This window comes from Eretmochelys imbricata, chromosome 4 (assembly GCF_965152235.1).
Source record: "Eretmochelys imbricata isolate rEreImb1 chromosome 4, rEreImb1.hap1, whole genome shotgun sequence".
In the NCBI taxonomy this organism is placed as follows: domain Eukaryota; kingdom Metazoa; phylum Chordata; order Testudines; family Cheloniidae; genus Eretmochelys; species Eretmochelys imbricata.
The window spans coordinates 94,903,671-94,929,893 of record NC_135575.1 but is presented as its reverse complement, the minus strand read 5'-3'; the positions used below and the strand labels follow the sequence as shown (position 1 = coordinate 94,929,893).

Here is a 26,223-nt window from a genome sequence, read left to right as displayed (position 1 = left end):
GCCCTCAGCCCCCTCCCACATCCAAATTCCCTCCTGCAGCCCGCAGCGCCCTACCCCAACCCTGAGCCCCCTCAGGCAACAAACTCCCTCCCGGAGCCCGCATCCCGTATCATCTCCTGCACCCCAACCCCCTGCCTCAGCCCTGAGCCCATTCCTGCACTCCGAACCTCTCAGCCCCAGCCCAGAGCCCCCTCATCCAACCAAAACCCCTCATCCCGGCCCCACCCCAGAGTCCGCACCCCCAGCCGGAGCCCTCGCCCTCACCCCTTCCTGCACCCCAACCCCCTGCCCAAGCCCTGTGAAAATGAGTGAGTGAGGGTGCGGGACAGTGAGTGACGGAGGGAGGGGGGATGGAGTGAGTCGGGAACAGGGCCTCAGAGAAGGGGTGGGGTAGGGGTGTTCGGTTTTCTGCTATTAGAAAGTCGACAACCCTAAATAACATTGATCTTGAATTTATCTTGGGGCATCTAGAGATCCTGGAAACTGGATGGAGTCACTCCTCAGTGTCTCCATTATGATTTTTCTATGTGAACTCAGAAGTTAGTGGCAAACAGTTGCTCTGTGGGCTCTCTAATGCAGATTTCCATAGAGGGTTATTTTGTCATTGCTTTGGTTCAACATGTATATGAGATTATACTGGGTTGTGATGTGAGGTGACTGAGCTGGAATTCCCTCATTAAAAGTTGGAAAGAATTATTGGCACCATGTTCCTTGTTATTAATTACTCCACAAAATTCCGAACAGTGTTGCTCTTCTCTCAGAACCCATTGGTAAAACGGGCCTGCTCACCCTGTAACCCCTTGTTTCTACCCACAAATAATTCCTATGCCCCTCCATTCTTGGAAGGTTTCCACAATTCTACAGGTCTGTAGGTAGCCCTTGCAGTATTCCATCATTCATTTATTAATTTATCAGTCATGAAAAATACTTATCTTTTTAATCCCTAGTCAAAATAGAGTTTTCTTTTAAAGATACAGTACTATATGGTGGTGCAAGAAGAAAGAATACGGTAACAAGATATGAGAAGAAAGAGGGAGTGAAACATAATATTAAAAATCATCATGCATTTCTGAACAGAGGAATTCATTTCTAAAAATACAACCATGCCAAAAAGGGGAAGTCTTCTCACTGGGAGAACATTTGCATTTTGGAAGATAATTTGAAATAGAAAATACTTGTTACCATCAGAGACTGCAAAGTAGGAGACATTGAATTTGAACTGGTCACAGCATTGAGTTGTTACATTGTGACACAATGGGATGGCATTGGCCTCATGCTGTATTAGAATGAGATATCATGACCCTTTATGTTACTATTCATCTATTTAGTGGTCTTCGATAAGGAGTTGCTAAACACATAAAATACAATTTTAAAGAAATAAGGATGTGAGGGAAGACTGTAGCATCAAGTACTTACATAAGGCAAGAGGCTGGGTTCGCTATTCACTCCACAAATGCTGATCAAGAAGTGCAAAATTATTTTCAGATTCTTTGGCCAGCTGTCTGCTAGAGTAGTCCAGACATTCTCTATCTCTGACCATGCCACTTCATCACCATACTAGAAAACAAAATTAAGATATCCCTTTTGTAAAGTTCAATAATATAAATAACTTCAAGCAAGGATTTTCTATTGAATAAGTTTAAGAGGCTTGAGAAAAAGGAAACCTAAACCTTATGAGCAGCTGCTATGTTTTATCCATTTCTATACACTGAAGCTTTTATGAATGCTCATCCTCTTTAATATATTCCCCAAATACAAGTAATTATCTCAGGGTCACTACAGTGAGCAAAGACTAACAATTTATAGTAAAAGCTGTGTTATCCAGCACTTTATCAACCAGAAAGCTCTATCATCCGGCATTTCTAATATCTCCCAAAACAAATCTTTAATCTAGTAACAGGGACTGGTATACTGTCCAGGAGGTTATGCAATTGCACATTCTACACTCTACTTTTATACAAAAGAGGCGGAAGACAAGTAAACAAGCGGATACCATGGATTTATTCAAAAAAGCAGCTTCCAGGGTATGTCATAGGGTCATTACAGATTCAGCCCAATCTCCTACACCTTCTACATCTACAATGATAACTGACTTTGATAATGATGACCCTGAGGCACTGCAAGAGCCTGAAGTGCCTTTTGAATCAAAGAAAGATTAAATTATGTTCAGTATAGTTTTACTGTTAAGTGTATTTTTAGTGATCTTGGTGTACGCCATGAACTGCCCATGGTGATATGTAGTGTCATAAGATAACCTACTGTATAGAAAACTTTACCTGTATACACTTAAGTGCTTCAAGAAACCAACCACTCTGCAATGCAGTACTACTGGATTGGTGAGTACCTGTAAACTTTATTCATTTTATTGTATTCTAATTCTTTGAAAATTGGTATTCAATTGGTAAGTATAACTCTTAGTTAACTGGAATTTGAGACTAACCGGCACCCCTCATTCCCCCAACGTGCTGGATAAGCTTGTACTGTAGTTTGGAATGCATACTTGTCAGCTATGCAGATTTAGCTGCCACTGCTGAGGTTTTACTAATGCATCCCAGCTACTGACAGTCCTACACAACGTCCTAGAAACCATTTACACTACTGGAATTATTTAATTTAAAAAGCCAACCTTTCACCACTAGGAGCCACTGGGTAGAGGACCAGGCACTCTTACCCTCCCTTTTTCTCTGCTGTCATACAGAAAATAAATGAGACAAGGAAAGCAGACAGCCTTCAGTCAGCTACCAGCAACAGGATTAGCCCACACCACTACCATCTCTCTCATATCCCACCCTTCCACATCACTCTCAGAACTTCCGTGTCTAAGGAGATAAAAGGTTAAGGATAATCTAGGCATGAGCCAATATTTAAACAAATACTTTGCCTCAGTCTTTAATGAGGAGCTTTGGGATAAATGGTAGGACGACAAATGGGAATGAGGATATGGAGGTAGATATTACCACAACCGAGGTAGAAGCCAAACTTGAACAGCTTAATGGGACTAAATCGGGAGGCCCAGATAATCTTCATCCAAGAATACTAAAGGAACTGGCACATGAAAGTGCAAGCCCATTAGCAAGAATTTTTAATGACTCTGTAAACTCAGGGGTTGTACCATATGACTGGAGAATTTCTAACATAGTTCACTTCCCCCCCCCCCACCTTTCTTAAAAATAGGATCTGGGTAACTACAGGCCAGTTAGTTTGACATCTGTAGTATGCAAGGTCTTGGAAAAAATTCTGAAGGAGAAAGTAGTTAAGGACATTGAGGTCAATGGTAATTAGGACAAAAGACAACACGGTTTTACAAAAGGTAGATCGTGTCAAACCAACCTGAACTCCTTCTTTGAGAAGGTAACAGATTTTTTAGACAAAGGAAATGCAGTGGTTCTAATTTACCTCGATTTCAGTAAGGCATTTGATATGGTTTCGCATGGGGAATTATTAGCTAAATTGGAAAAGATGGGGATCTGTATGAAAATTGAAAGTTGGATAAGGAATTGGTTAAAGGGGAGACTACACCAGGTCACAATGAAAGGTGAACTGTCAGGCTGGAAGGAGATTACTAGTGGAGTTCCTCAGGGCTCGGTTTTGGGACCAATCTTATTTAATCATTTTATTACTGAGCTTGGCTCAAAAAGTGGGAATGTGCTAATAAAGTTTGCAGATGACACAAAGCTGGGAGGTATTGCCAATACAGAGAAGGACCGGGATATCATACAGGAAGATCTGGATGACCTTGTAAACTGGAGTAATAGTAATAGGATGAAATTTAATAGTGAAAAGTGCAAGGTCATGCATTTAGGGATTAATAACAAGAATTTTTGTTATAAACTGGGGACGCATCACTTGGAAGTAACAGAGGAAGAGAAGGACCTCTGAGTATTGGTTGATCACAGGATGACTGTAAGACGCCAATGTGATATGGCCGTGAAAAAAGCTAATGCGGTCTTGGGATGCATCAGGCGAGGTATTTCCAGTAGAGATAAGGAGGTGTTAGTAGCGTTATGCAAGGCACTGGTGAGACCTCATCTGGAATATTGTGTGCAGCTCTGGTCTCCCATGTTTAAGAAAGATGAATTCAAACTGCAACAGGTACAGAGAAGGGCTACTGGGATGATCAGAGGACTGGAAAACCTGTCTTATGAAAGGAGACTCAAGGAGCTTGGCTTGTTTAGCCTAACTAAAAGAAGGCTGAGAGGAGATATGATTGCTCTCTATAAATATATCAGAGAGATAAATACCACGGAGGGAGAAAAATTATTTAAGCTCAGTACCAAAGCGGACACAAGAACAAATGGATATAAACTGGCCATCAGGAAGTTTAGACTTGAAATTAGACGAAGGTTTCTAACTATCAGAGGAGTGAAGTTCTGGAATAGCCTTCCAAAGGAAGCAGTGGGGGCAAAGGACATATCTGACTTCAAGACTAAGCTTGATAAGTTTATGGAGGGGATGGTATGATGGGATAGCCTAATTTTGGCAATTAATTGATCTTTAGCTATTAGCGGTAGATATGCCCAATGGCCTGTGATGGGATGTTAGATGGGATGGGATCTGAGTTACGACAGAGAATTCTTTCCCGGGTGTCTGGCTGGTGAGTCTTGCCCACATGCTCAGGGTCTAGCTGATCACTATATTTGGGATCGGGAAAGAATTTTCCTCCAGGGAAGATTGGCAGAGGACCAGGGGGGGTTTCGCCTTCCTAATCAGCGTGGGGCACGGGTCACTTGTTGGAGGATTTTCTGCACCTTGAAGTCTTTAAACCACGATTTGAGGACTTCAATAGCTCAGACATAGGTTAGGGGTTTATTACAGGAGTGGGTGGGTGAGATACTGTGGCTTGCGTTGTGCAGGACATCAGACTAAACGATCATAATGGTCCCTTCAGACCTTAAAATCTATGATTCTATGACAAGAAGGGAGGGAGAAAGATGTAATTTACTAAATGGAGAGAGAACAAAGAAAACCTATTGTTTACCTGGAGGCAGGAAGAAACAGAATGACAAACAAATCATCCAGGGAGAATGAAGAAACAGAGAAGACAAACACAATCTGAGCAATCCCTTTGAGGTTCTCTCACCACTAGTTTTTAGGTAGGCTTGCTGGGTTGTTTTTTAAGTTACACAAGGAAGTTATCTATCTAGATATCTAAATTATGGGACAGCAATTTTAAGCCTGTGATCATTAAGACATTCTTATTGAAAATAACCTGTTATTATTTTATAGGCTCAATAGCATGCCATGTGCTTCTCCTAAAATTGCCCAGAATGTTCATTAAACTATTTGGTAGCTCCCAGACCCACAAGTAATTTGGAGAACTGGCTTTTGAAAATTTTTGCATAAGCTGACAACCATGCTAATGAAGAATTTCATACTGCCTAAATCAGCTTGCTAATAAAAGCTCACTAACTGGTATCAGTAGCCCTACGCTTCCCCTCTTCCCCTTCTGGATTTAACAATTCTCTGAATCAAACAACAAGAAACATCAAAAGACTGGTTTTACCTGTGCTGTCATATACATCAGATTGTTTAAAACCATAGCAGTAGCCTGTGGTGATCCCCAGCCTTCTCCTCGTAGCCAGCGTCTGCTGTTTACCATCATTTCTCTGTCTTTTAAAGAATCCTCTTCATCTTCATCTTGATGCCGTATTGTTGGCAAAGGTTTCAAATCTACCAACTCAATATTATTCATCCACGGTAGCAAATAGTGCAGCATCACCTGTCTCCCAGCAGGGCGTGCTGTTTGAATTCTCTGGCTTACCTCTGTTTTTCAAAAATAAATACATACATAAAATTCAAATCCATAAATATTACTAGAAAAGTTTCTGTAGTAGTATATTTATAGTTTTAGTATTTCATACAGGAATAAATTAATACTATTATTAGGGCTGTCAATCACAGTTAACTCACGCAATTAACTCAAAAAATTAATCATGATTAAAAAACGAATCACGATTAATCACATTTTAATCACGCTGTTAAACAATAGAATTCCAATTGAAATGTATTAAATATTTTTGATGTTTTCTACATTTTCAAATATATTGATTTCAATTACAACACAGAATACCAAGTGTACAGTGCTAACTTCATATTATTTTTATTACAAATATTTGCACTGTAAAAATGATAAAATAAATATTTTTCAATTCACCTCATACAAGTACTGTAGTGCAATCTTTTTATGGTGAAAGTGGAACTTACAAATGTAGAATTTTTTTTGTTACATAACTGCACTCAAAAAACCAAAACAATGTAAAACTTTAGAGCCTACAAGTCCACTCAATCCTACTTCTTGTTCAGCCAATCACTAAGACAAACAAGTTTGTTTCCATTTATGGGACATAACGCTGCCCACTTCTTTTTTTACAATGTCACCCTGAAAGTGAGAATAGGCGTTTGCATGGCACTTTTATAGCTGGCATTGCAAGGTATTTATGTGCCAGCTATGCTAAACATTCGTATGCCCCTTCAAGCTTCGGCCACCGTTCCAGGGGACGTGCTTCCATACTGATGATGCTCATTTAAAAAAAAAAAAAAGTGTTAATTCTCCCGTGAGGGAGAACTGTATGTTTCCTGTTCTGTTTTACCCGCATTCTGCCATATATTTCATGTTATAGCAATCTCGGATGATGACCAAGCACGTTATTCATTTTAAGAACACTCACTGCAGATTTGACAAAATGCGAAGATGGTACCAATGTGAGATTTCTAAAGATAGCTACAGCACTCGACCCAAGATTTAAGAATCTGAAGTGTCCTCCAAAATCTGAGAGGGATTAGGTGTGGAGCATGCTTTCAGAAGCCTTAAAAGAGCAACACTCCGATGCAGAAACTACAGAACTGAATCACCAAAAAAGCTAGTGGCATCTGACTCAGATGATGAAAATGACTATGCATCAGGCCGCACTGCTTTGGAATGTTATCAAGCAGAACCTGTCATCGGCATGGACGCATGTCCTTTGGAATGGTGGCTGAAGCATGAAGGGACATATGAACCTTTAGAGCATCTGGCACGTAAATATCTTGCGACATCTGCTACAACAATGCCATGCAAACACCTGTTGTCACTTTCAGGTGACACTGTAAACAAGAACTGGGGAGCATTATCTCCTGCAAATGGAAACAAACTTGTTTGTCTGAGCAATTGGCTGAACAAGAAGTAGGACTGAGCGGACGTGTAGGCTCTGAAGTTTTACATTTTTTTTATTTTTGCGTGCAGTTATTTCTTGGCACACAATTCTACATTTGTAAGTTCAACTTTCATGATAAAGAGATTGCGCTACACTATTTGTATTAGATGAATTGAAAAATACTACTGCTTTTGTTTTTTACTGTGCAAATATTCGTAATAAAAAATAATATAAAGTGAGCACCGTACACTGTATTCTGTGTGGTAACTAACTGAAATCAATATATTTGAAAATGTAGAAAACATCAAAAATATTTAAATAAATGGTATCCTATTATTCTTTAAAAGTGTGATTAATCACACGATTAATTTTTTTAATCACTTGACATCCTTATTATTGAAGATATTTCTTATTTAATTGAGAACAAATTTGTCCTCACAATCCAAATGAAGGATACAGATTTCAACTGAATAAGCCTTTTGCTGAACAAAATTATATTGCAGAATTGGAATGCTGATAGTGCAGGTAGTATCAACTGATACATTCATATTTAATATTAAGTAAAACTTAAATTGTCAACTTATAAGAAGGAAGCCCATACATGGAAACTCTCTTTATTAAAAACAGTTAACTATGTATCCATTTCAAAAACAATTTAAACTGAAAACCAAATGTATTAGGGTTAAATATTTCATATTCACTAATCTAACAGACAAGATAGTCAGTTATAAAGCAAAAGGATCATGTCAGAAGTTGTCTGGTTAAAAGAAACTACTTAAAGTGTCTTTAAAGTTGTCTAAGGCACTGATCCTGCAAAGACCTATGCATGTCCTTGAAGTCTCAGGGTGACATTCTGGCCCCAACAGAAGTCAATGGCAAAATTCCAATTGACTTCAGCATGACAAGGATTTAATCCAGCGTGTAAAGTCAAGCAAGGGTTAAATCTTTGCAGGACAGGGTTCTACTGAGTAGGTTATGACTTCAGCCATTAAAAGAAGAACTACCCCTTCTCTACATGGCCGAAGAGCACACAATACCATTTTTTAACATAATGAGCAACTGAAGGAATACCAGATCATTGCAAGACTAACATATCCAAAAAGTCAAACCACTACATGCTCGGGATTTGGCACTGACAGGACATAGGGAATGCCTCTAGCTGTTCCAAGTCTGCCTGTAAGAGTCCAGCTTCTGACCCATTTAGCAATACAGGGAGCACACTGGTTTGACAGATCTTGAACTCTGTCTCAGCACAAAGATGTTTTTGCATCTGTACCTGAGACATGGACTTCATTCAGGAGCTGACATCCATCAGCTGAAGAAGAAACAGTTACTAATCTGCTCTGTAACTACTTTGCTTCAAATGTGTTGCACATATCCATTCTACTTCAGGTGTGGGCACTCTCAGGGCATAGTTGTCAGAGATTTCTCCCTCAGCAGTACCTGGTCAGGGTGGCTCATGTGCCCTCTGCTGCCTCATGCGCCCTCTGCTGCCTCATGCTGCTGCATGATGGTGCTGCGCCACCCCGACCCGCTTTCTCACTGCTCATGACAATTGTTGGAATGCGTGCCCTTGCTAGTGAAAGTTTTTCCTCTTATTTGTATATAGCGTGTACCTGTTTCAGTAGTTTGTTTTTGGTTAGTTTTAGATATAAGTTTTCTTTTGAAGTGTTTTCAAACACTTCAGTTCCTGTTCCTGGGTACTGGTACTGTTGCATTCCTCAGTCACCAGGATTTAAACCCTGCCAATTTTGCAAGCTGCCAATACCAGTGAATGAGCCACACTCCAGCTGCCTGAAGTGTCTTGGGGAGACTCATATCAGGGTTCAGTGTCAAATCTGCAGACTTTAAACCTAGAATCAAGAAACACAGTGAGGACAGGCTTAAGTTTCTGCTGATAGAGGCAAAGCTGAGCCCACACTGGAGTCTATTTGTTGAAGAAGAGGAAGTTACTCACCTTGTGCAGTAACAAGGGTTCTTTGACAGGTGTCCCCCTGTGGGTGCTCCACTTTAGGTGTTGGTGTGTCCACTTTTTGGTGGCAGTGCTTGGTCGGGGTGTGCATGCACAGTAGTCATCTCAGAGTACCATTGGCACCTCATTTAGCGTGCGTACGACCTGACCTGTTCAGTTCCTTCTCTATCGCAGAGCTCAAGGCATGAACTCCGAAGTAGAGGGGAGGAGGGTGGGTAGTGGAGCATCCACAGAGACACACATCTCGAAGAACTCTCGTTACTGCACAAGATGAGTAACTTTCTTTTCTTCTTTGAGTAGTGTCCCTGTGGGTGCTCCACTTCAGGTGTCTGAAGAACAGTGCCCCGCTGCGGACGGTAGGGGCTTTGGAGTCGTGTGTTGTTGCAGAGAGCACAGTAAGGCCTAATATAGGACTTGTCTACGCTGGCAACTTACAGCGCTGCAACTTGCTCACTCATACTGCCAGGCGCAACAGGTAAGGGAACCAAGTCTGTCTGGACCACACTGGAACAATTAGTAAGATACGGGCCTAGTCAGTCCGTATCTCGTGAATGACTCATGAGATTAGAGGTATCGGTGGGAATGCGTACATGAGTGATGTATCCCCTAGTGACTTGGGTGCTAGTCCCACCCTAGAGCAGAAAAGTGGGCACTTGTGGTTTGTTACTGATGCGAACAGGTATAAGGATGGATAGCCCCATTTTTGGAATACCAGTTGGAGGACAATGTCGTGTATTTCCCACTTGTGTTCCTCAGAGAAGTGTGTCTGTTTAGTGTGTTCACCATCATATTCTGACACCCCAGGAGATAAGATGCTGAGATGGGTACATTGTGGTGAATGCACCAGTTCCACAATTTCAGGGCCTGGTGCAGAGTGAATGGGAGAAAGCTCCTGTTTAACAATTGATATCGAACATGCATACTATATTGTCCGTCAGTATGTGGATTGATTCGTTCCATATGATTGGGAGGAAGTGCCTACGTGCATTGCATACTGCTTGGACCTCCAGGAAATTGATGTGGAGCTGAGTTTCCATTGGTGACCACTAGCCTTACATGGTGTACTGGTCTAAATGAGCTCCCCAGCTTATGAGATGCGTCGGTCATGATTATTAGTGATAGAGGATCCTGTTGGAAAGAAATCCCTGTGCAGGTGTTTTCTGGTTTCAGCCACTACTTGAGTGATGCAATGACCTTTGAGAGTATTGTCACTCTTTTGTTTAGACTGTTTGCAGTGCTCAGCCAGCCCTGTAGGCACCGCATATGCAGTCTCGCATGTCTCACCATGAACATCATGGCTGACATGTGACCTAATATCTGTAGGCAGGTTCTGGAGGACATTTTAGGGCTGCCAGTGACTGTCGAGATGAGGTTGGCATTGTCATGAATCTGTGATGGGGCAACAGTGCCCTGGCCTTTGTGGAGTCGAGGTAGGCCCCAGTGAATTCCAGTTGTTGCACTGGGTTCAGTGTAGATTTCTGTATATTTATCTGCAACCCTAGTGTCTGGAACAGCTTGATGGTTGTCTTCTACACCAGTGGTCTCCGAAGTGGGATGCGTGCACCCCAGTGTGTCCGCAAGACCATCCCTGGGGGTGCGCAGTGGGAGGAGTGCCGCCGAAGGAGCGCTGCTGGCACACCGACAGCAGCTCAGCTCTCCCCGACCTTTGATTCTTCGGTGGCACGCCAGTGGCAGCATGGCTCTCCCCGCTCTGTCTTTGGCGGCACGCCGGCAGCAGCTTTTTTTTTTTTTTTTTTTTGTGCTTCCCTAGAGCTGGCCCTGGCGGTGCATGATCCAGAAAGTTTGGAGACTGCTGTTCTACACCATGTGTGTCGTTTCTTCCCGAGTTGTGCCTTTCAGTAGACAATCATCTAGGTACGGGAAGATCATCACTCCTCTCCTTTGTAAATGGACTGCCACTATGGTGAGGGTTTTTAAAAAAACTCAAGGGGCAGTGGAAAGGCCAGAAGGTAGTATTCTGTCTTGGTAATGGTTGACCCCTACCAAGGATCTTAAAAATGGTCTCTGCACTGGGTGTATGGTAATATGAAAGTAAGCATCTTGGAGGTCAAGGGCTGAAAAGCAGTCCCCCTTGTCTAAAGCTGGAATAATTGTGGCCAGTGTGACCACTTTGAATCTATGATTCCACACAAATTTGTTGAGCTTCCAAAGACCTAAGATGGGCCTCCATCCACCGTTTTTCTTTTTGGTGAGAAAATAATGGGAGTAAAAACCCTTCCCTTTGTATTGAGCTGGAATTTGATCCACGGCACCCAACTGTATGAGATGGTTCACTTTCTGTTGTAAGAGGTGCTCATGAGAAGAGTCCCTGAAGAGGGACGGGAAAAGAGGTAGGGTAGTGGGAAGAGCGAGGAAGGGGATGGCATTACCCGATATTATAATCTGCAGTACCCATTGGTCCGGTTTCATTGCTGCCCAGGCATGGTAGAACGGGCACAGGTGGTGGACAAAAGGTTGGGTAGGAGTATCTTATAGAGCTGTATCGTGGGGGGAGATCGTTCAGACCCTCGACCAAGACTTCAAAATTGTGGGTTGGTGGTAGATGGTTGTGAAGAGGAGGACTGAGTTTGAGTAGCCCTACATCTTTGTGAACATTGTTTATTTCTGTTCTGGTCAAACTGCCATTGTTGTGGATGGTGGAAAGAGGTGTCTCTGCCCTTTTGGTACAGTTTTGTTAGGAGACGTGTCTATGGCTAAGGTGCGCAGGGTGGCACTAGAGTCCTTCATAGAGTGAAGAACGTTGTCCGTTTTTACGGAGAAGAGTTTCTCCCGGTTGAAGGGAAGATCTTCTACCTTGAGTTGGAGTTCTTTGGTGATCCCGGACGACTGCAACCACAAAGCCCTATGCATTATGACTGCCATGGCCATTGTTCTCGCTGCAGTGTCCGTTACATCCATTGAGGCCTGTAGGGCTGTCCAGGCAATTAGCTGTTCCTCCTTCATGATAGCATTGAACTAAGGATGTTTTTCCTCCGGTAAGGAATCAAGAAATTCTTGCAATTCACTATAATTGTCGTAGCTGTACTTGGCTAAAAGGGCCAAATAATTGGCTATCTGCAAGTGGAGTGTAACTGATGAGTATACTTTTCTGCCTAAGAGGTCTAATCGTTTATGTTCTTCGTCCTGTGGAGTGGACAGGAATTGGGGTTGTTAGCTGTGATAGTTAGCAGCTTCTACCACTAGAGAATTGGGTTATGGATGAGAGAACAAAAAGTCCACCCTTTTAGCTGGGACGAAGTACTTCCTGTTGGCTCTTTTGCTGGTAGGTGGTATGGTTGCGGGGGTCTGCCAAATATTCTCTGCCAGTTCCATTATGGCATCATTTATTGGTAGTGCAATTTTGGATGTAGTGGATGTCTGTAAAATTTGCAGTAGCTTGTACTGGTTTTCTTGCACCTCTTCTAGGGAAATGTCTTGTCTGGCAGATACTCAGTTCCTGAAATTGTTTCAGGTCATTAACTGTGCTTGGAGGTGGTGGTAAGACTGCCTCGTCATGGGAAGACAATGGGTTGCGGGCTGGGGAAATGTCTGCATGGTCCAAATCTTCTTCCTCCTCATCTACCATGTACTCTGGTGCTTCTGACGTCTCTCTGATTGGGGAAGTTGGAGAACAAATTTCCCTTCAGGCTGGGGTTGAGGGCCTAGTGTGGTGAGCCTTATATGCCACCCATGGGTCCCAGGGGTGGCCACTGCATGGGAAAGGACATCAGAGGACACATCCAGGGTTGCCTGTACTATTGCTGCACCTCGCGAGGTTGGTGAGATTTGGTCCTAACAGATTCACATGGTGGTCTTCGCCGCATGGGTGAAGAGTGCTGGGAGGAGAAGTAGCTCCAATGTACTTCCTCCTCTTCATCACTGGAGATGGGCTGGGGAGCTGCAGAAGTGGACTACTGCTCAGTTATTTGTTCCAGAGATCCCTCGGTACCGCGCAAGGGTGACTGCAGCACCGAGGAGACCGCTATGTTCTTGTGCTGTAGAAACTGCTGCATAATCGCTTGTTTCTGTGGCAGCGGTGCTGCTGGTGCAGATGCAGTTGGTGCTTTTGTGGAGACGGTCGGTGCCGTTCTCAGCCTGTCTGTCAGTGCCGATGACTGAGTTGGTGCTGGGCAGCATTGCCTGTCTCAGTGCCCACTCCCACACCAGAGTGGTTGTTGCGGGGGAGGAGGAGGATATCAACTCCATTCCAGAGTGGCGGGGCTCGGCAGAGGTCCACGGAGGGAGAGAGACGGAGGTGCCTGGAGCCTCAATGGTGCTCACTCTACTTGAGCTCGGCACTGTGGATAGCGACCTTGCCAGGGACCTCTTCTTTCTCTGAGTGTCCCTATTAGGGGAGGTTGTGGCTTGCTTCCTAGACGATTTGGAAGACTGAACACTCCCATTAGCAGAGGTTTTGCTCAGGGAACTATCTGCTGATGTCAATTTTGCTCCCTGAGGAGGAGGCTGAAGGAACTTTTCCATCAAAATCACTGTGAGGCAGAGATCTCGACCACACATTGCCCTGACTTTAAGACTGCTGCAATGGGCACATTTCTGAGGGATATGGGTTTCCTCCAAATAATGGACACAAAATGAGTGGCCGTCTGAGACTGTCATTGCCTCACAACAAGAGTCACATCATTTAAACCTGGGTGAGCCGGGCATCGTGGTCATTAAAGTTTCCCAATGGGAAAGAGTGGGAAAAATAAAAAATATATCTATAAAAAAAATTGGGGGGTTGGGAGTAGGGGGGAAGAACAATAAACTAGACTTACTAAACTACAGCTAATCTAACTATTTCTATAAAGAGAAAAATGAAGAGGCAGCACTGCCACTGAGCTTCGTCTGCAGCTGAGGATGGTTGAGAAGGAACTGAACTGGACGGATTGTGCATGCTACATGAGGCACCAATGGCACTACGAGACGACGACTGTGCACTCGTGCCCCAACCGAGCACCACCACTGAAAATCTGTGATCTGTGGCACAGGGACACACCAACACCTAAAGTGGAGCACTTCTTCAAGGGACACTACTTGAAGAAGAACATTTGGTTTACTGTGACTGTTTGAACTCTGCTTGCAGCCTAGGTAGATGAATTCATCAGCACTCTCCATGGTACTCAACCCCACCTGAACTGGGGATTCTGGTGTCCAAGCTACAAGATTCAGGACATTGGTTTTCTGCCATGAGACATCTGACCCCATCTTGTGGATGGCATCTTGGAGACCTAGGAGTGCAAGGCTGAAATTCTCCCGCTTCTCTATAAACAAGGCAGTATCGTCAGCCTTGATTATTTGACTTGAAAACACTTCTTGACAAACCTTGATTTTGATGCATGGAGTGGAAAGTCCTAATATACAGCTAATAGCTCAACAGAACAGTGCCAGGGCAAGAATGTATCCCTGCCACACACCTGAGGATGTGTAGAAATGCAGCAAAAACTGTGCCCCAATGCATACTCTTGCACAAGTTTCGGTGTGAAGATCATGCACCAGATTTAACAGAACATTTGGAACACCAACTCCTTTCAGTGCGACCCAAAGTGCTAATCTGTCAACCGAATCAAAAGTTTCTTTGATATGGAGGTGTGCCACATGAAGCAGGTGGTTAAATTCTCCATGCAACTCAACCAGAAGCTGGAGGGTAAGGACAGTGTCCATTGTTGACCATCTGCAGTGAAACATGATTGCTGACAATATCTGTTATGAAATAGCTGCATCCTACCAGCCAGAATGTGAGCGAAAATCTTTCCAGGGACCAATAAGAATGAGATTAGCCTGTAGTTCCATACTCGGTGCAAGATCCTCTGCCCTGATTTATGGACATATGATGCCCTCTTTGCACTCTGCTGGTACTTTGCCTGATGTCCACCTTTCTAAGAACAGGTTATGTAGGCCCATGCGCACTGGTTCCAAGGCACCTTTGAGTAGCTTGGTTAGAATAGCATCAGGTCCAGCAGCATGTCCATCCTGTAACTTTTGGATGTCCTTTCATGCTTTCTTGAATGACGGAGGATCGGTGTTCATCCCTGGATGAACAGCTGTGTAGTTTGCCAGGTCATGTAGCTCTAAACAGTCATCAGCAGGACCATGGTTCAGCATGCTTTCATAATGTGTTTTCCATCTGTCCAGGACATCATCCATCAATGAGCAGGGAGAGCTGTCTGGTTTCATAATGAGGATTTTAGAAGGCTGCCAGCCAAGGAGGTGATGGCACTGTATTCAGGATACAGATTGTTGTTCATTGGCAGCCTTATATCTCTGCAGAGTTCTGTTAAAGTTAAAGGGTCTCCTTAAAGATGTTCACAGATGGATTCTTTTGAGGGATTTGAGTTTAATATAGAAATAGTCTTCATGCATTAATCTATTCATATTGATGCAAACTGAAAATCAAGATTCTTTCCATCTCACTTCAGACTTTTATAAAATATTTCACTTGATTATGGAGCCAAGAACTGCAGGATAAAAAGGGATTCCAATTTTGACTTTCAATTATTATTGTACTTATTTTGGTGTTTAATTTTGACTGCTGGTAGATTAGCACATATAACTTTCTAAAACAATTATTTTATTAATTTGTTAATTCTGATTGCATAAATTCAAGCAACATTGGTTGTTTCAATGAAACAAGTTTTAAAAAATATGCAGAAGTTTAAAAAAAGGTTTGTTTATGATATGCATGATTTATTCATAAACTAAGTGGAAGCTTGTACATTAAGCAATTTACCACACTGCTGCTATACACTACCAAAGAGTGAACCACAGAATGTGAGAACAGGAAGTTACATGGGCTATATCTTACAGTGAACAGAATGTGTCGGCATGTGAATTTTCTTGTCAGTCTCTTTCAAGTAAATCTGTCATTTCATGTTTTTTTGGTGTTTATTTTTTAAAACTGATTCTTGTACAACTATAGTCAGTGTTTTTATCAGCTATTTTTCAGTACAAACTGAAAAACGAGATCTTTAAGTGTAGAAAAACTTTAACCAGATTATTAAGTTTAATCAACACGCTAGTGTCCCTTTAATTAATCACTTGAAAGTGAACTGAAAACCTAAATTCAATTTTTTTTTTTAATTTTAGAAAAATGCATTAATTGACTCTACTAACTAGACCAATAAGAGTTAAAATGATTTCTGTGTTGAATAACAAATGGTTTAAAATTCTGTCCCTTACCAATATTCTCTAAATATATCTTTGTTTTCTTAGATATCCGAGAGTAAGTCATTCTGTGAACTGTAGTACCAAGAATATCACTACAATCTATTCAAGCCACTGTATCTAAACTGTCACAAATTGATGTGTTCTAGGATTTCTACAGCAAATAAGGAAATTCTAAGATGAGGAAAGGGCAGGGAAGAGAGAGAATTTTTAAAAACACAGTTAAAACTTATGTCTGTGATGAGTGATCCCTCACAGGATGTTCAATGGGGCAGTCAGAATAATTTTCAGGGTTTCACTCCATTGTTTCAAATCTGAACAAAACATAACAAAAACTCAGCCTCCTCCACCCAAAATTCATTTGTAGTTCTTTGGTTTAAACTTAGTGACCTACCTGTAATTAGATTACTTAAAAGAAGGATTCAAAATTTCTACGGACTACTACCAGCCTGGTTAAGTGCTCTACTGTACCTGAGAAGACAGCAAGAGTTAACTCAGGGTACGTCCTTGCTAATTCCTCCGACAGTTGATAATATGACACAGAATACAGGTGTGGCAAAGGAGAAGGCTGACCCAGTACCCCATCACCTCTCTGAATCTCCAATTTGTGAGCATAGCGAAACATCTTAGGTTCCAAGATCTGCAGCAATAAAATTCAGATATTTGAAGCTAAATACAGAGCTGGGATAACATGGTTATCTTCTGAGGAAACATAATATATATTGTGCCATCATTTAAAGTGTTGCAGCTTAGTAGAGTCATAAATTCTTGGCCATCTGGGACTCATTCCATTTGAGAGCCAGTCAAAGCTGTCAATTTCAAAGTTCTATTTTCACATCCTATTGCATTAATTATAAGCTTCCATAGTGAAAGCTGAAGTAATTCAGATCAATATTACCTTAAAATTATTCCATGAATAATATAATTCCTGCTCAGAAATGACCTAGGACTGGACTATCGGGGCAGTGCAGGTCAGGTTTGAGGTGGCAAAGCTGTGCAAAGCTAGTACAGCAGCTGTTGGTACGGTTTTATTTTAGTTTGATTGATCTTAAGCACCGACATTCACATAGGAACAGAGGGGAGAATCTCAGAAGTGCTCAGCATTGGCCTAACTCTGCTCACACTGACGTCAACAATAAAGTTCCCATTGAATTCAATAGGAATAGTGTTTAGGCAACAGTGAGACCTCTTAAAAATCCCACCCATTTGTGGGCTAGGCCAGGTGGCCACACAGAGGCATAAAATAAAGTAAGGCACCTTGCCTCCAATGCATTGCCTCCCCAGATCTTGGGACTGGAAGCATAGGGGTAAGTAGATGTTGCTATTGTCCACACTATTCCTTCCTCCAAGTAGATGAGTGGGGAGTAAGCAAAATCTTGGCCTGACGCTAAAGACTTGAGGCAAATTACTAGCCTACTGGCAAAAGTGGGGTGCAGGGAAAGAATTGTGCTTTCCCTGTGATAATCCTGGAATGGCACTGCTACACACTATCCCTTTCACAGGGCCAACTTGAAAACCTTAATCTAGCTTTTATATTTTAAAAAGATGCTATGAAACAATACGGCCCAGATCCTCAGATAGAGTAAATGGCCAGATAGCTCCATCAAAGTCAGTTTACCTGTGCAGATTCACAAAAGATAATGATCTGTCCCTAAATCTTTACTAAAAATGCAACAAAAATAAAAATAAAAATAAATGCATTTCATTTGATGAAGATAAGCTGCATGATACCAGAAAAATCTTTTTCAAACATACAATATATTAAAATGAAATTTTCTCACAAACCTGTAATAGTTGCATAGCAACTTCATAGATAGCCCTAGCAGAATCAGCGGCTTTAAACATTATCAGATTTAGGATGATCACTGTATCACATTGGTAATCCCTAGAGAAGGATCGTAAATATCAGTTAAAATAACATTTTTTAAAATATAGTTAAATCTGTTTTATCTGGCATGTTGGGGGATTGGGGGGGTTCAGGTAAGTGAATAATGCCGGTTAACTAAGATGGAGAGAGTTTGGGTGCGGGTGGGGGTGTGGGGCTGGAGCATTGGCGGGCGTGTGGGATGCGGGCTCTGGGAGGGAGTTTGGGTGCAGGAGGGGACTCAGGGTGCCAGATCTGGGGAGCAATCACCTTGGGCTGCTCCCCGCGTCGACCTGTTCTGCCCAATGTGAGCGCCCCCCAGATCCAGCACTCCAAGCCCCCTCCCGCACCCCAACCCCCTTCCCGAGCCCTCTCCAGCACCCCAACCTCCTTCCCCACACCAAACCCCTCGTGGCCAACCCTCCACCTAGGACATGTCGCTGTTTCCTGGGAGCCATGTGGCACCAGGTAGGGAGCCTGCCAGCCCCACGCCAACCGGACTATAAATGGGACTTTCTCCGAAGATTAGAAATGCCCGTTTATAAAGCTTCTGGTTGGTACAGGGCCAGATAACAAAGCTTTCACTGTATACTTAGCTATTTTAACCATGAATTAGCTAAGCAAAGGTAAATTCATTTAGTTTAAGTATTGTATAGGATAATATAGTTCGATGCTTTAAAATGTTTAACATTGAAAACAATATGGAAAACATGTTCCATTTAAGAGAAAACAAAACATTAATTCTATTTAAAATTGCAATTTGGGAATCTGAATTGTAAATTTAAAAATTCTCTTTTGTACCTGTTCTGAAACACACTGGCTATGGCTTTAAAACAACCAGCTGCAACCCGCTTGGAACCTGTGTAACACCGATCCACAGCCCAATACAGGAGGTTACTCTGGTCAGGATTGAGCTCCAACAGCAGCATAACTGCCTCACAGCCTAACTGATGCACCTATAGACCAGACAACAGTTTAAACAATTTAAAAAAACAGTAAAAGGCAATGGTTTACAAAATAATTTTCACAAGAACAGCTGACATTTAAAACTAACGAGTTGCAATAAGCAAGATTTAATTTTTAAAAAATAAAAACAGTAAACCTTAAAAATATCTATTTAACAGTTTTGTAGAATTAAGTTGTGAACTTTATTGGACCATATGACTGCATAATATCATGCATTTTATCAGGTTTCAGAGTAGCAGCCATGTTAGTCTGTATCCGCAAAAAGAAAAGGAGTACTTGTGGCACCTTAGAGACTAACAAATTTATTTGAGCATAAGCTTTCGTGAGCTACAGCTCACTTCATCGGATGCATGCAGTAGAAAATACAGTGGGGAGATTTCATATACACAAAGAACATGAAACAATGGGTGTTACCATACACACTGTAACGAGAGTGATCAGGTAAGGTGAGCTATTACCAGCAGGAGGGAGGGAGGGAGGGTGGGGAACCTTTTGTAGTGATGATCAAGGTGGGCGATTTCCAGCAGTTGACAAGAACATGTGAGGAACAGTAGGGGGGCAGAAATAAACATGGGGAAATAGCTTTACTTTGTGTAATGACACATCCACTCCCAGTCTTTATTCAAGCCTAAGTTAACTGTGTCCAGTTTGCAAATTAATTCCAGTTCAGCAGTCAACGAACACTTCAATCTCTTTGGTCACTCGATTACAGACCTAAAAGTGGCAATTCTTCAACAAAAAACTTCAAAAACAGATTCCAACGAGAGACTGCTGAATTGGAATTAATTTGCAAACTGGACACAATTAACTTAGGCTTGAATAAAGACTGGGAGTGGCTGTGTCATTACACAAAGTAAAGCTATTTCCCCATGTTTATTTCCGCCCCCCTACTGTTCCTCACATGTTCTTGTCAACTGCTGGAAATGGCCCACCTTGATTATCACTTCAAAAGGTTTGGGTTTTTTTACCCACCCCCGCTGGTAATAGCTCACCTTACCTGATCACTCTCATTACAGTGGATATGGTAACACCCATTGTTTCATGTTCTCTGTGTACATAAAATCTCCCCACTGTATTTTCTACTGCATGCATCCGATGAAGTGAGCTGTAGCTCATGAAAGCTTATGCTCAAATAAATTTGTTAGTCTCTAAGGTGCCACAAGTACTCCATTAATTTTATCCTCATTCTCCCAAACCCTACCCTCCTATTGTTTGTTATTCTCACTTGTTTTATGTCTTGACCTGGGCCATGTCCTGAAAACACAGGATTCAGGACAGCAGTTAAGCACATGCTTAATTCCACTGATTTCAGTGGGACTTAAGTGATGGACTTTCCTTAAGCGCTTTCCTGAATCAGAGCTCGAGATTGTAAATTCTTTGGGATAAGAATCAAGTCTTTCTATATGTTCACATATTATCTAGCACAATAGGCCACCTAGGAGCTACTGTAATACAGAGAAATAAAACCAACAATAATTTCCCTTTAGACTTGAGAAGTTTTGTCTTCATAATTCCCTATGCATGATACAATCTCACTGAGCTGATGCATAAAGTCCCTACCCCAGCCATCTTTAATTCTCTCAGAGACCCACTACTGCTGTGCTGCTGCTTACAGTGAATCAACTGATTTGTATATAATTTGTCAGTTGTTGTTCCTGTTCCCTTTCTCCTAACTTCTGTCTACTTGTCTGCCTGCTCTTAGACTGCGAGCTGCTTGGGAGCAGGGACCATCTTTCTTGAGTGATCAGATAGTGCCTAGTGAGCACCACTGTAACTAAATGCATTAATAAGTAATAATAATAAAGATGTATAAGGCGCAAGCTGATCTAGAACATTTGTGCCAATTTGACCTCAAGACTCTTAAATCACACACTGATGGTTAACAAACATTTACTGATGCTGCCTACTTTACCTTTTTGTCTTGTGAATCCAAAACATTATCCAGCCATTTGTACAAATAACCATCTGATGAGAGTCCTACGTTATCTGCAACAGGGCCACAACACAGTACAGCAGACATAGCCTTTAGAAAGTAATTGAAAAAACAACACGTTTGAATAATCAGATTGGGCTAGAGCAGTTATAGCTAATCCTTTAAAATACTATCAGAGGACTCTAACATCTATTCAGACCACTGCCAGGAGCAAGGCCACTAGGAACTCTGTTTAACATTTTGTTCAAGGAATCACAGAACCAACCCTACAGCTCTGAATTCCCAGACAGGAGAAGCTATCTGTTCTGAAAAGTTTACCTTTGTTCCATAAGAGATAGTACGTTAGTTTGGCTGGTGCTATACTGTAATGCACTCTGATTCAGAAGATCGTTGATCTGAACAATACTGAAATTCTATCTCGTTGAGCAATTGGGGGATGAGGGCATGGGAAGCTTAGCACTAATATCAACTTGTACTTGCTGCAGGACCATACTGAAATTACTGCAGTGGGAAGGGGGCAGGAGAAGTTCTGATTAGAATGTAAAAATAATTAATCCAGAAATAATTTTGGGCTGAGATAACATTTGCCTACATCAGCCAGGACAAGGAAAATTCCATGTTTGGACTAATGGCAAAGAAGTGCAAACTGGCAAAAATGTTTAAGTAAGGACAATACAGGGAAATAATTTCTCAAGTTCAGAAAGTGTTAAAATACCTTCAAAGCACAGTACTGGTGTCTGTTTATCTGCATATTCCTATCACTGTATCTATCCAGGGGGGTAAACATGATGCTAAATGGACCTGCCCAGTGACTGAACAACATAAAGAGACTGTGACGTAGGCTCTGCTGAGGAAAGACACTTCTTCTCTGGTGCACTGTAAGAAAAGCACATACAGTATTTGACCAATTTTTCACTACAGAATTTGTACACTAAAATTATAAGACAAAAAACAAAAAAAAAAAAAATTACCCAAATGCCTCCCCAAATGAATTAGAAACAAGCACGGTACTATACAGGCAAAGTTCAATAGCATAACGGCTTTTTAAAAAATAAGTTATTATATCATCGAATGAATGTCACTGGTATGAAAGAACAGAAGCAGTACACAAGGAGTTTAGCAATTATTAGCCCGGAAAGAAATATGTTCAAACTTGGTAACCAAGTCTTTTAGTAACAAGAATTTAATTTTTAGATTTAAAAATACTATCAGTGATCACTTCTGAAAAGTTCATATTGTCAGTTTTAAATACCATTTTTAGCATGGTAAATTTCTATAACTTCAGGAACAATGTGTATTTCTGCTGTATTAAAATAAGTCATCAAAACCTATTAAAGTGTATTGAGCATACCTGGAACATTTTGAATGATATTTGCCACTAAGGCACTAAAATGGCATCGGATATCTTTCAATGTGTCAGAGTCCTTTTCATTTTCTGCCTCCAGGAGTTGTCTAGTGAGATCGACATACTCCAATAAAGTGTTGTTGAGGGAATGTGTTTCATTATCAAGGCCACCACTTGCACTTAAAAATAAAAATAAAATATTCAGAGTATTATGATAAGTAGAGACATACTATATATTTCTTTAAAAAGCTTCAAAGGATATGCAAAATTCAAGAACTTTCTTTTAAAAGACTTTTTACTAAACCAAGTCATTTTACTGGTATTTGGTTCGAGGCCCTTTCTTACCACATTTTTGTTGTCTTAGCAAGAAAAGCACTAATGAAACCGGACCCAATAACCAGGCCTTGTAAATCAGGAGCATCTCTAATACTAAAACAGAATCATAATTTTTTGTTCAGGGTTATGGTTTAACACCCCCTACCCCCTGAAAATGCTTGCACATTATAAACGAACACGGTACACACCTAAAATAAATGGATAATTTCAATGTGCTTGGTCAAAAAGTAAATACTTTATCTTCTGAGCCAGAGACAAAGGTCCTCAGTATTTTATGCTATACTGCAGAGTACTAACTGGAAACAGCAGCTATATACTTTATTCCAAATAAAAAGAAAAGGAGTACTTGTGGCACCTTAGAGACTAACAAATTTATTAAGGTGCCACAAGTACTCCTTTTCTTTTCATGGATACAGACTAACACAGCTGCTACTCTGAAACCTATTCTAAATAGGTTCTTATATCAGCCTCATTACTATGGCATCTGAGTGCTTTCTAGTAGTGCTTTAAGTAACGTGAGTAACATCTGTCACATGTGGTTGATGCTCTCTCATCTTGTCCTCTGGAAGAGAACTGTGCATGCAATGGAATGTTTTGTACTGGTAGGATTTTTTTTCTTTAAATGTACACAGTGATATGTTTATATTAGAGAAGGCAGGTCAAAGAAGTGTGCCTTGCCCTTAGAGCAGAAAATGGTGAAGTTTGCAGTAGTCCTCAGTTCCTGTACGAGTTTGTTCCACAGACTCAGACTGGCAACAGAGAAAGTTCTGTCTCCTGCACAGTCAAGCAGCAGAGTTGTCAACAACAATCCTCATCCTGGAGCTCTAGGCTACTTTTTGATATGTTGAGCGCAGGCCAGTCAGTACCTTGAAGACAAGGACTAAGACCTGAATATTACTCATGTTCGATGGCAAGCCAGTATATAGAGTGGAGGACAGATTTGATGTGCTGGCAGTAGCCTATGTTGCTGAGGAGATCCTCTACTAGCTGGAGTTTAAGGGCTGATGGCTTCATACGCAGGTATACTGCATAGTCCAGCTGGGAGGTGACAAAAAAAAAACTTATTACCGAGGGCAGGTCATTGTCCACCAGGATGGGACAAAGTCTCCTAGTCACTCAGAGATGGTAGAAGGTGTTACTCATAGACGCTGCTGCCATATAAGAGCTTAGTGTTAGCAAGAAATCCTAAACTTCTAAACTACAAACTGAATTCACCAATTGTGGGTATATATCTTCATCAAAGGAGACTGCTCTGCGGCTGCAAACTGCTTTCCCCTCTACCCACAAACATAACTTTGGTCTTGATCCGCTTCAACTTCAACCAGTTGCTCTTAATCAGTATAGCCAGCTAACAGTTATGCATGATAATATGACAAACACTCGTCACTATCATAAATTTGTAAAATAAAGATATTTTCCCCTTGAATTGAAGCTGTTGAAATGTTTAGTACCTATCACTTTTGCATATCTACTTTAATGATCCGCATATAATTGTATATGTTAACCGGCACTATAAAACTTTCTATTATAATATGGTGGTAACATCAGCTCAGACAACAGAGCTGTCAGGGTTTATACTGTGCAGAAGCTAGAACATACAATAGTGTAGTGTACAAAAGTTTAAGTCCATTCTCAATTTAGCTGTTTAGCAAGAGAATTTTCGAAGGCCATGATTCTGCAAAGGCTTCCACCCACGTGGTACTTTATGCCTGTGCACAGTCTGATTAGCCTCAGTGAGAATCTTGAGGGAATAAGGTGCTATATAGATTTTTTTGCAGGACTGAAATCAAAATGTCCCTCATTTTACATAATATTTTATTGGATTTTTTTCCTCTTTTAACCTTTAGAATCAAAAGTCAAATTATTTGGCACAAAGTTACACAATAACAATGGCAGATACATTCACCCTTTCACTTTTTTACCCTCCCAATACTCAAAATTAACAAGAGACTATCATCAAAATTATGCTTGATTTATAAATCTTAAAGGACTTCCATAAAAGTGATACCTTACATTTTAGACTACATTAACAAACGTTTATATTCCTACCTCCCCTGCCACCCCATGTTTTATTTTAAATATCTCCAGGTGGTTCAATATTAATAAATCACATTTTCTTCTTTTCACAGGACTCATTGTATAACATCAGGATGTTACTGCAGGAAGAGCCTAGTTAGAATATCTGTCTCCAGCTTGGGATCTCAACTATAAAAGTAGCTCAAGGGCTTTATACTTGATCCTGTAACTTAACTCATTCACTACTGACAAGGTCCTATACAAAAAGAACACACATGCAAACACAAACCTGTGTGTCACACTTACGCATCTCATTGAAAACATGAGATGTTCCATGGCATTTCAGATAAAATAGAGTGGTCAGAAACTTAACAGATGTAAATGTATAGATATTGATCAACATATCTTTTTGTTTTTAAAATTAGTATTTACAAACTCCTTATGGATTTTTGTTTGTTTGCTTTATTTGGTCTTTAAAGAAAACATGGGAACAAGGCAAAATATTGATTATTCCAGTATGCTATTATAATAGTGAAATATTATTGTCATTGAAATCCTCCTACAAGACTAATGGCGAATAATCCCTTACGGGGATTATTGTGTATTATGCTGCTCTAAATTAATTTTAAGTGATTGTTCAGTTGTACCATAAGGTGAAACAGACAAATGTATAGAGAAACTATTGGCTCTTAATTCAGAAGTTTGTTAGGGAAATAAACAATGCCTTCTCATCAACTCCACACCTACCTGTGACTAATAACACCAGCATCTGCCAGCAGTTCAAATATTCGTACTAGCTGTACTCGTAAAATATCTCGACGCCTGCGTCGTTTCATATTCTGTTAGTGGAAAAATACAAAATTACATGGACCAGTGGAGTGAATAAGGATAATTTCAGTTGGGCCATAGGGACACAAAGAGAGTCATGACTCCACTCATGTCGGTACCACTACAGCTTTCAGTAGTGAGTCACAGACTTTTTTTATTTAAACAGTTAACAGATTTACTGTACAATTTTAATGGACTAGATAATGGGTCACATTCATTCCTTGTGTAACCTCTCAGACTTCCATGAAGAACACTATTATTTACTTCTTCAACTGGGTACAATGGAAAAGTATTGCTCCATGATTTAGATTGTTAAGAGAGAGTGATTCAGTTATGGGCTTCTGTAATAACATGTCGTAAATCATCAGAGCACACATTAAAATAAAAAAGAATGAAAATAGGAGAGTTTTGGTCTGATTTACTTTATAATGCTTTTTGAATATCACAGTTTCTACAGGGCTTGAACTGAGCAGGGACTAGCTGGAGTAAGAGGGACAGGTGGAAACTGTTACCCTAACTAAAATAGGTTGTTTAGAGTCAGATTTTGCCCCCACACCAATCCCTAGGACTACTTGTGGAATAAGGAAAAGGGTCAGATGTTGGCCTTCAACAAAGCTAACAATCTTTTAGAACCAAGCTCTGCCTCCCTTACTCACATGAGTAGCACCA

General features: G+C 41.1%; 1 protein-coding gene across 11 annotated transcripts in view; it reads right to left on the bottom strand.

Annotated features, from left to right (window-relative positions):
- FRYL (FRY like transcription coactivator) overlaps positions 1–26,223 on the bottom strand; it is a 427,650-nt gene that overhangs the window by 132,239 nt on the left and 269,188 nt on the right. For all 11 annotated transcript variants that reach the window (XM_077815668.1, XM_077815661.1, XM_077815665.1 and 8 more), the window contains 9 exons: positions 25,474–25,565; positions 22,381–22,553; positions 21,745–21,905; positions 21,009–21,119; positions 18,932–19,086; positions 18,052–18,151; positions 16,738–16,906; positions 5,504–5,763; positions 1,417–1,557 (listed from right to left, as the gene is read on the bottom strand). In XM_077815668.1, coding sequence (XP_077671794.1) covers positions 1,417–1,557; positions 5,504–5,763; positions 16,738–16,906; positions 18,052–18,151; positions 18,932–19,086; positions 21,009–21,119; positions 21,745–21,905; positions 22,381–22,553; positions 25,474–25,565 — 1,362 coding nt within the window. The remainder of the gene's footprint in view (positions 1–1,416; positions 1,558–5,503; positions 5,764–16,737; positions 16,907–18,051; positions 18,152–18,931; positions 19,087–21,008; positions 21,120–21,744; positions 21,906–22,380; positions 22,554–25,473; positions 25,566–26,223) is intronic.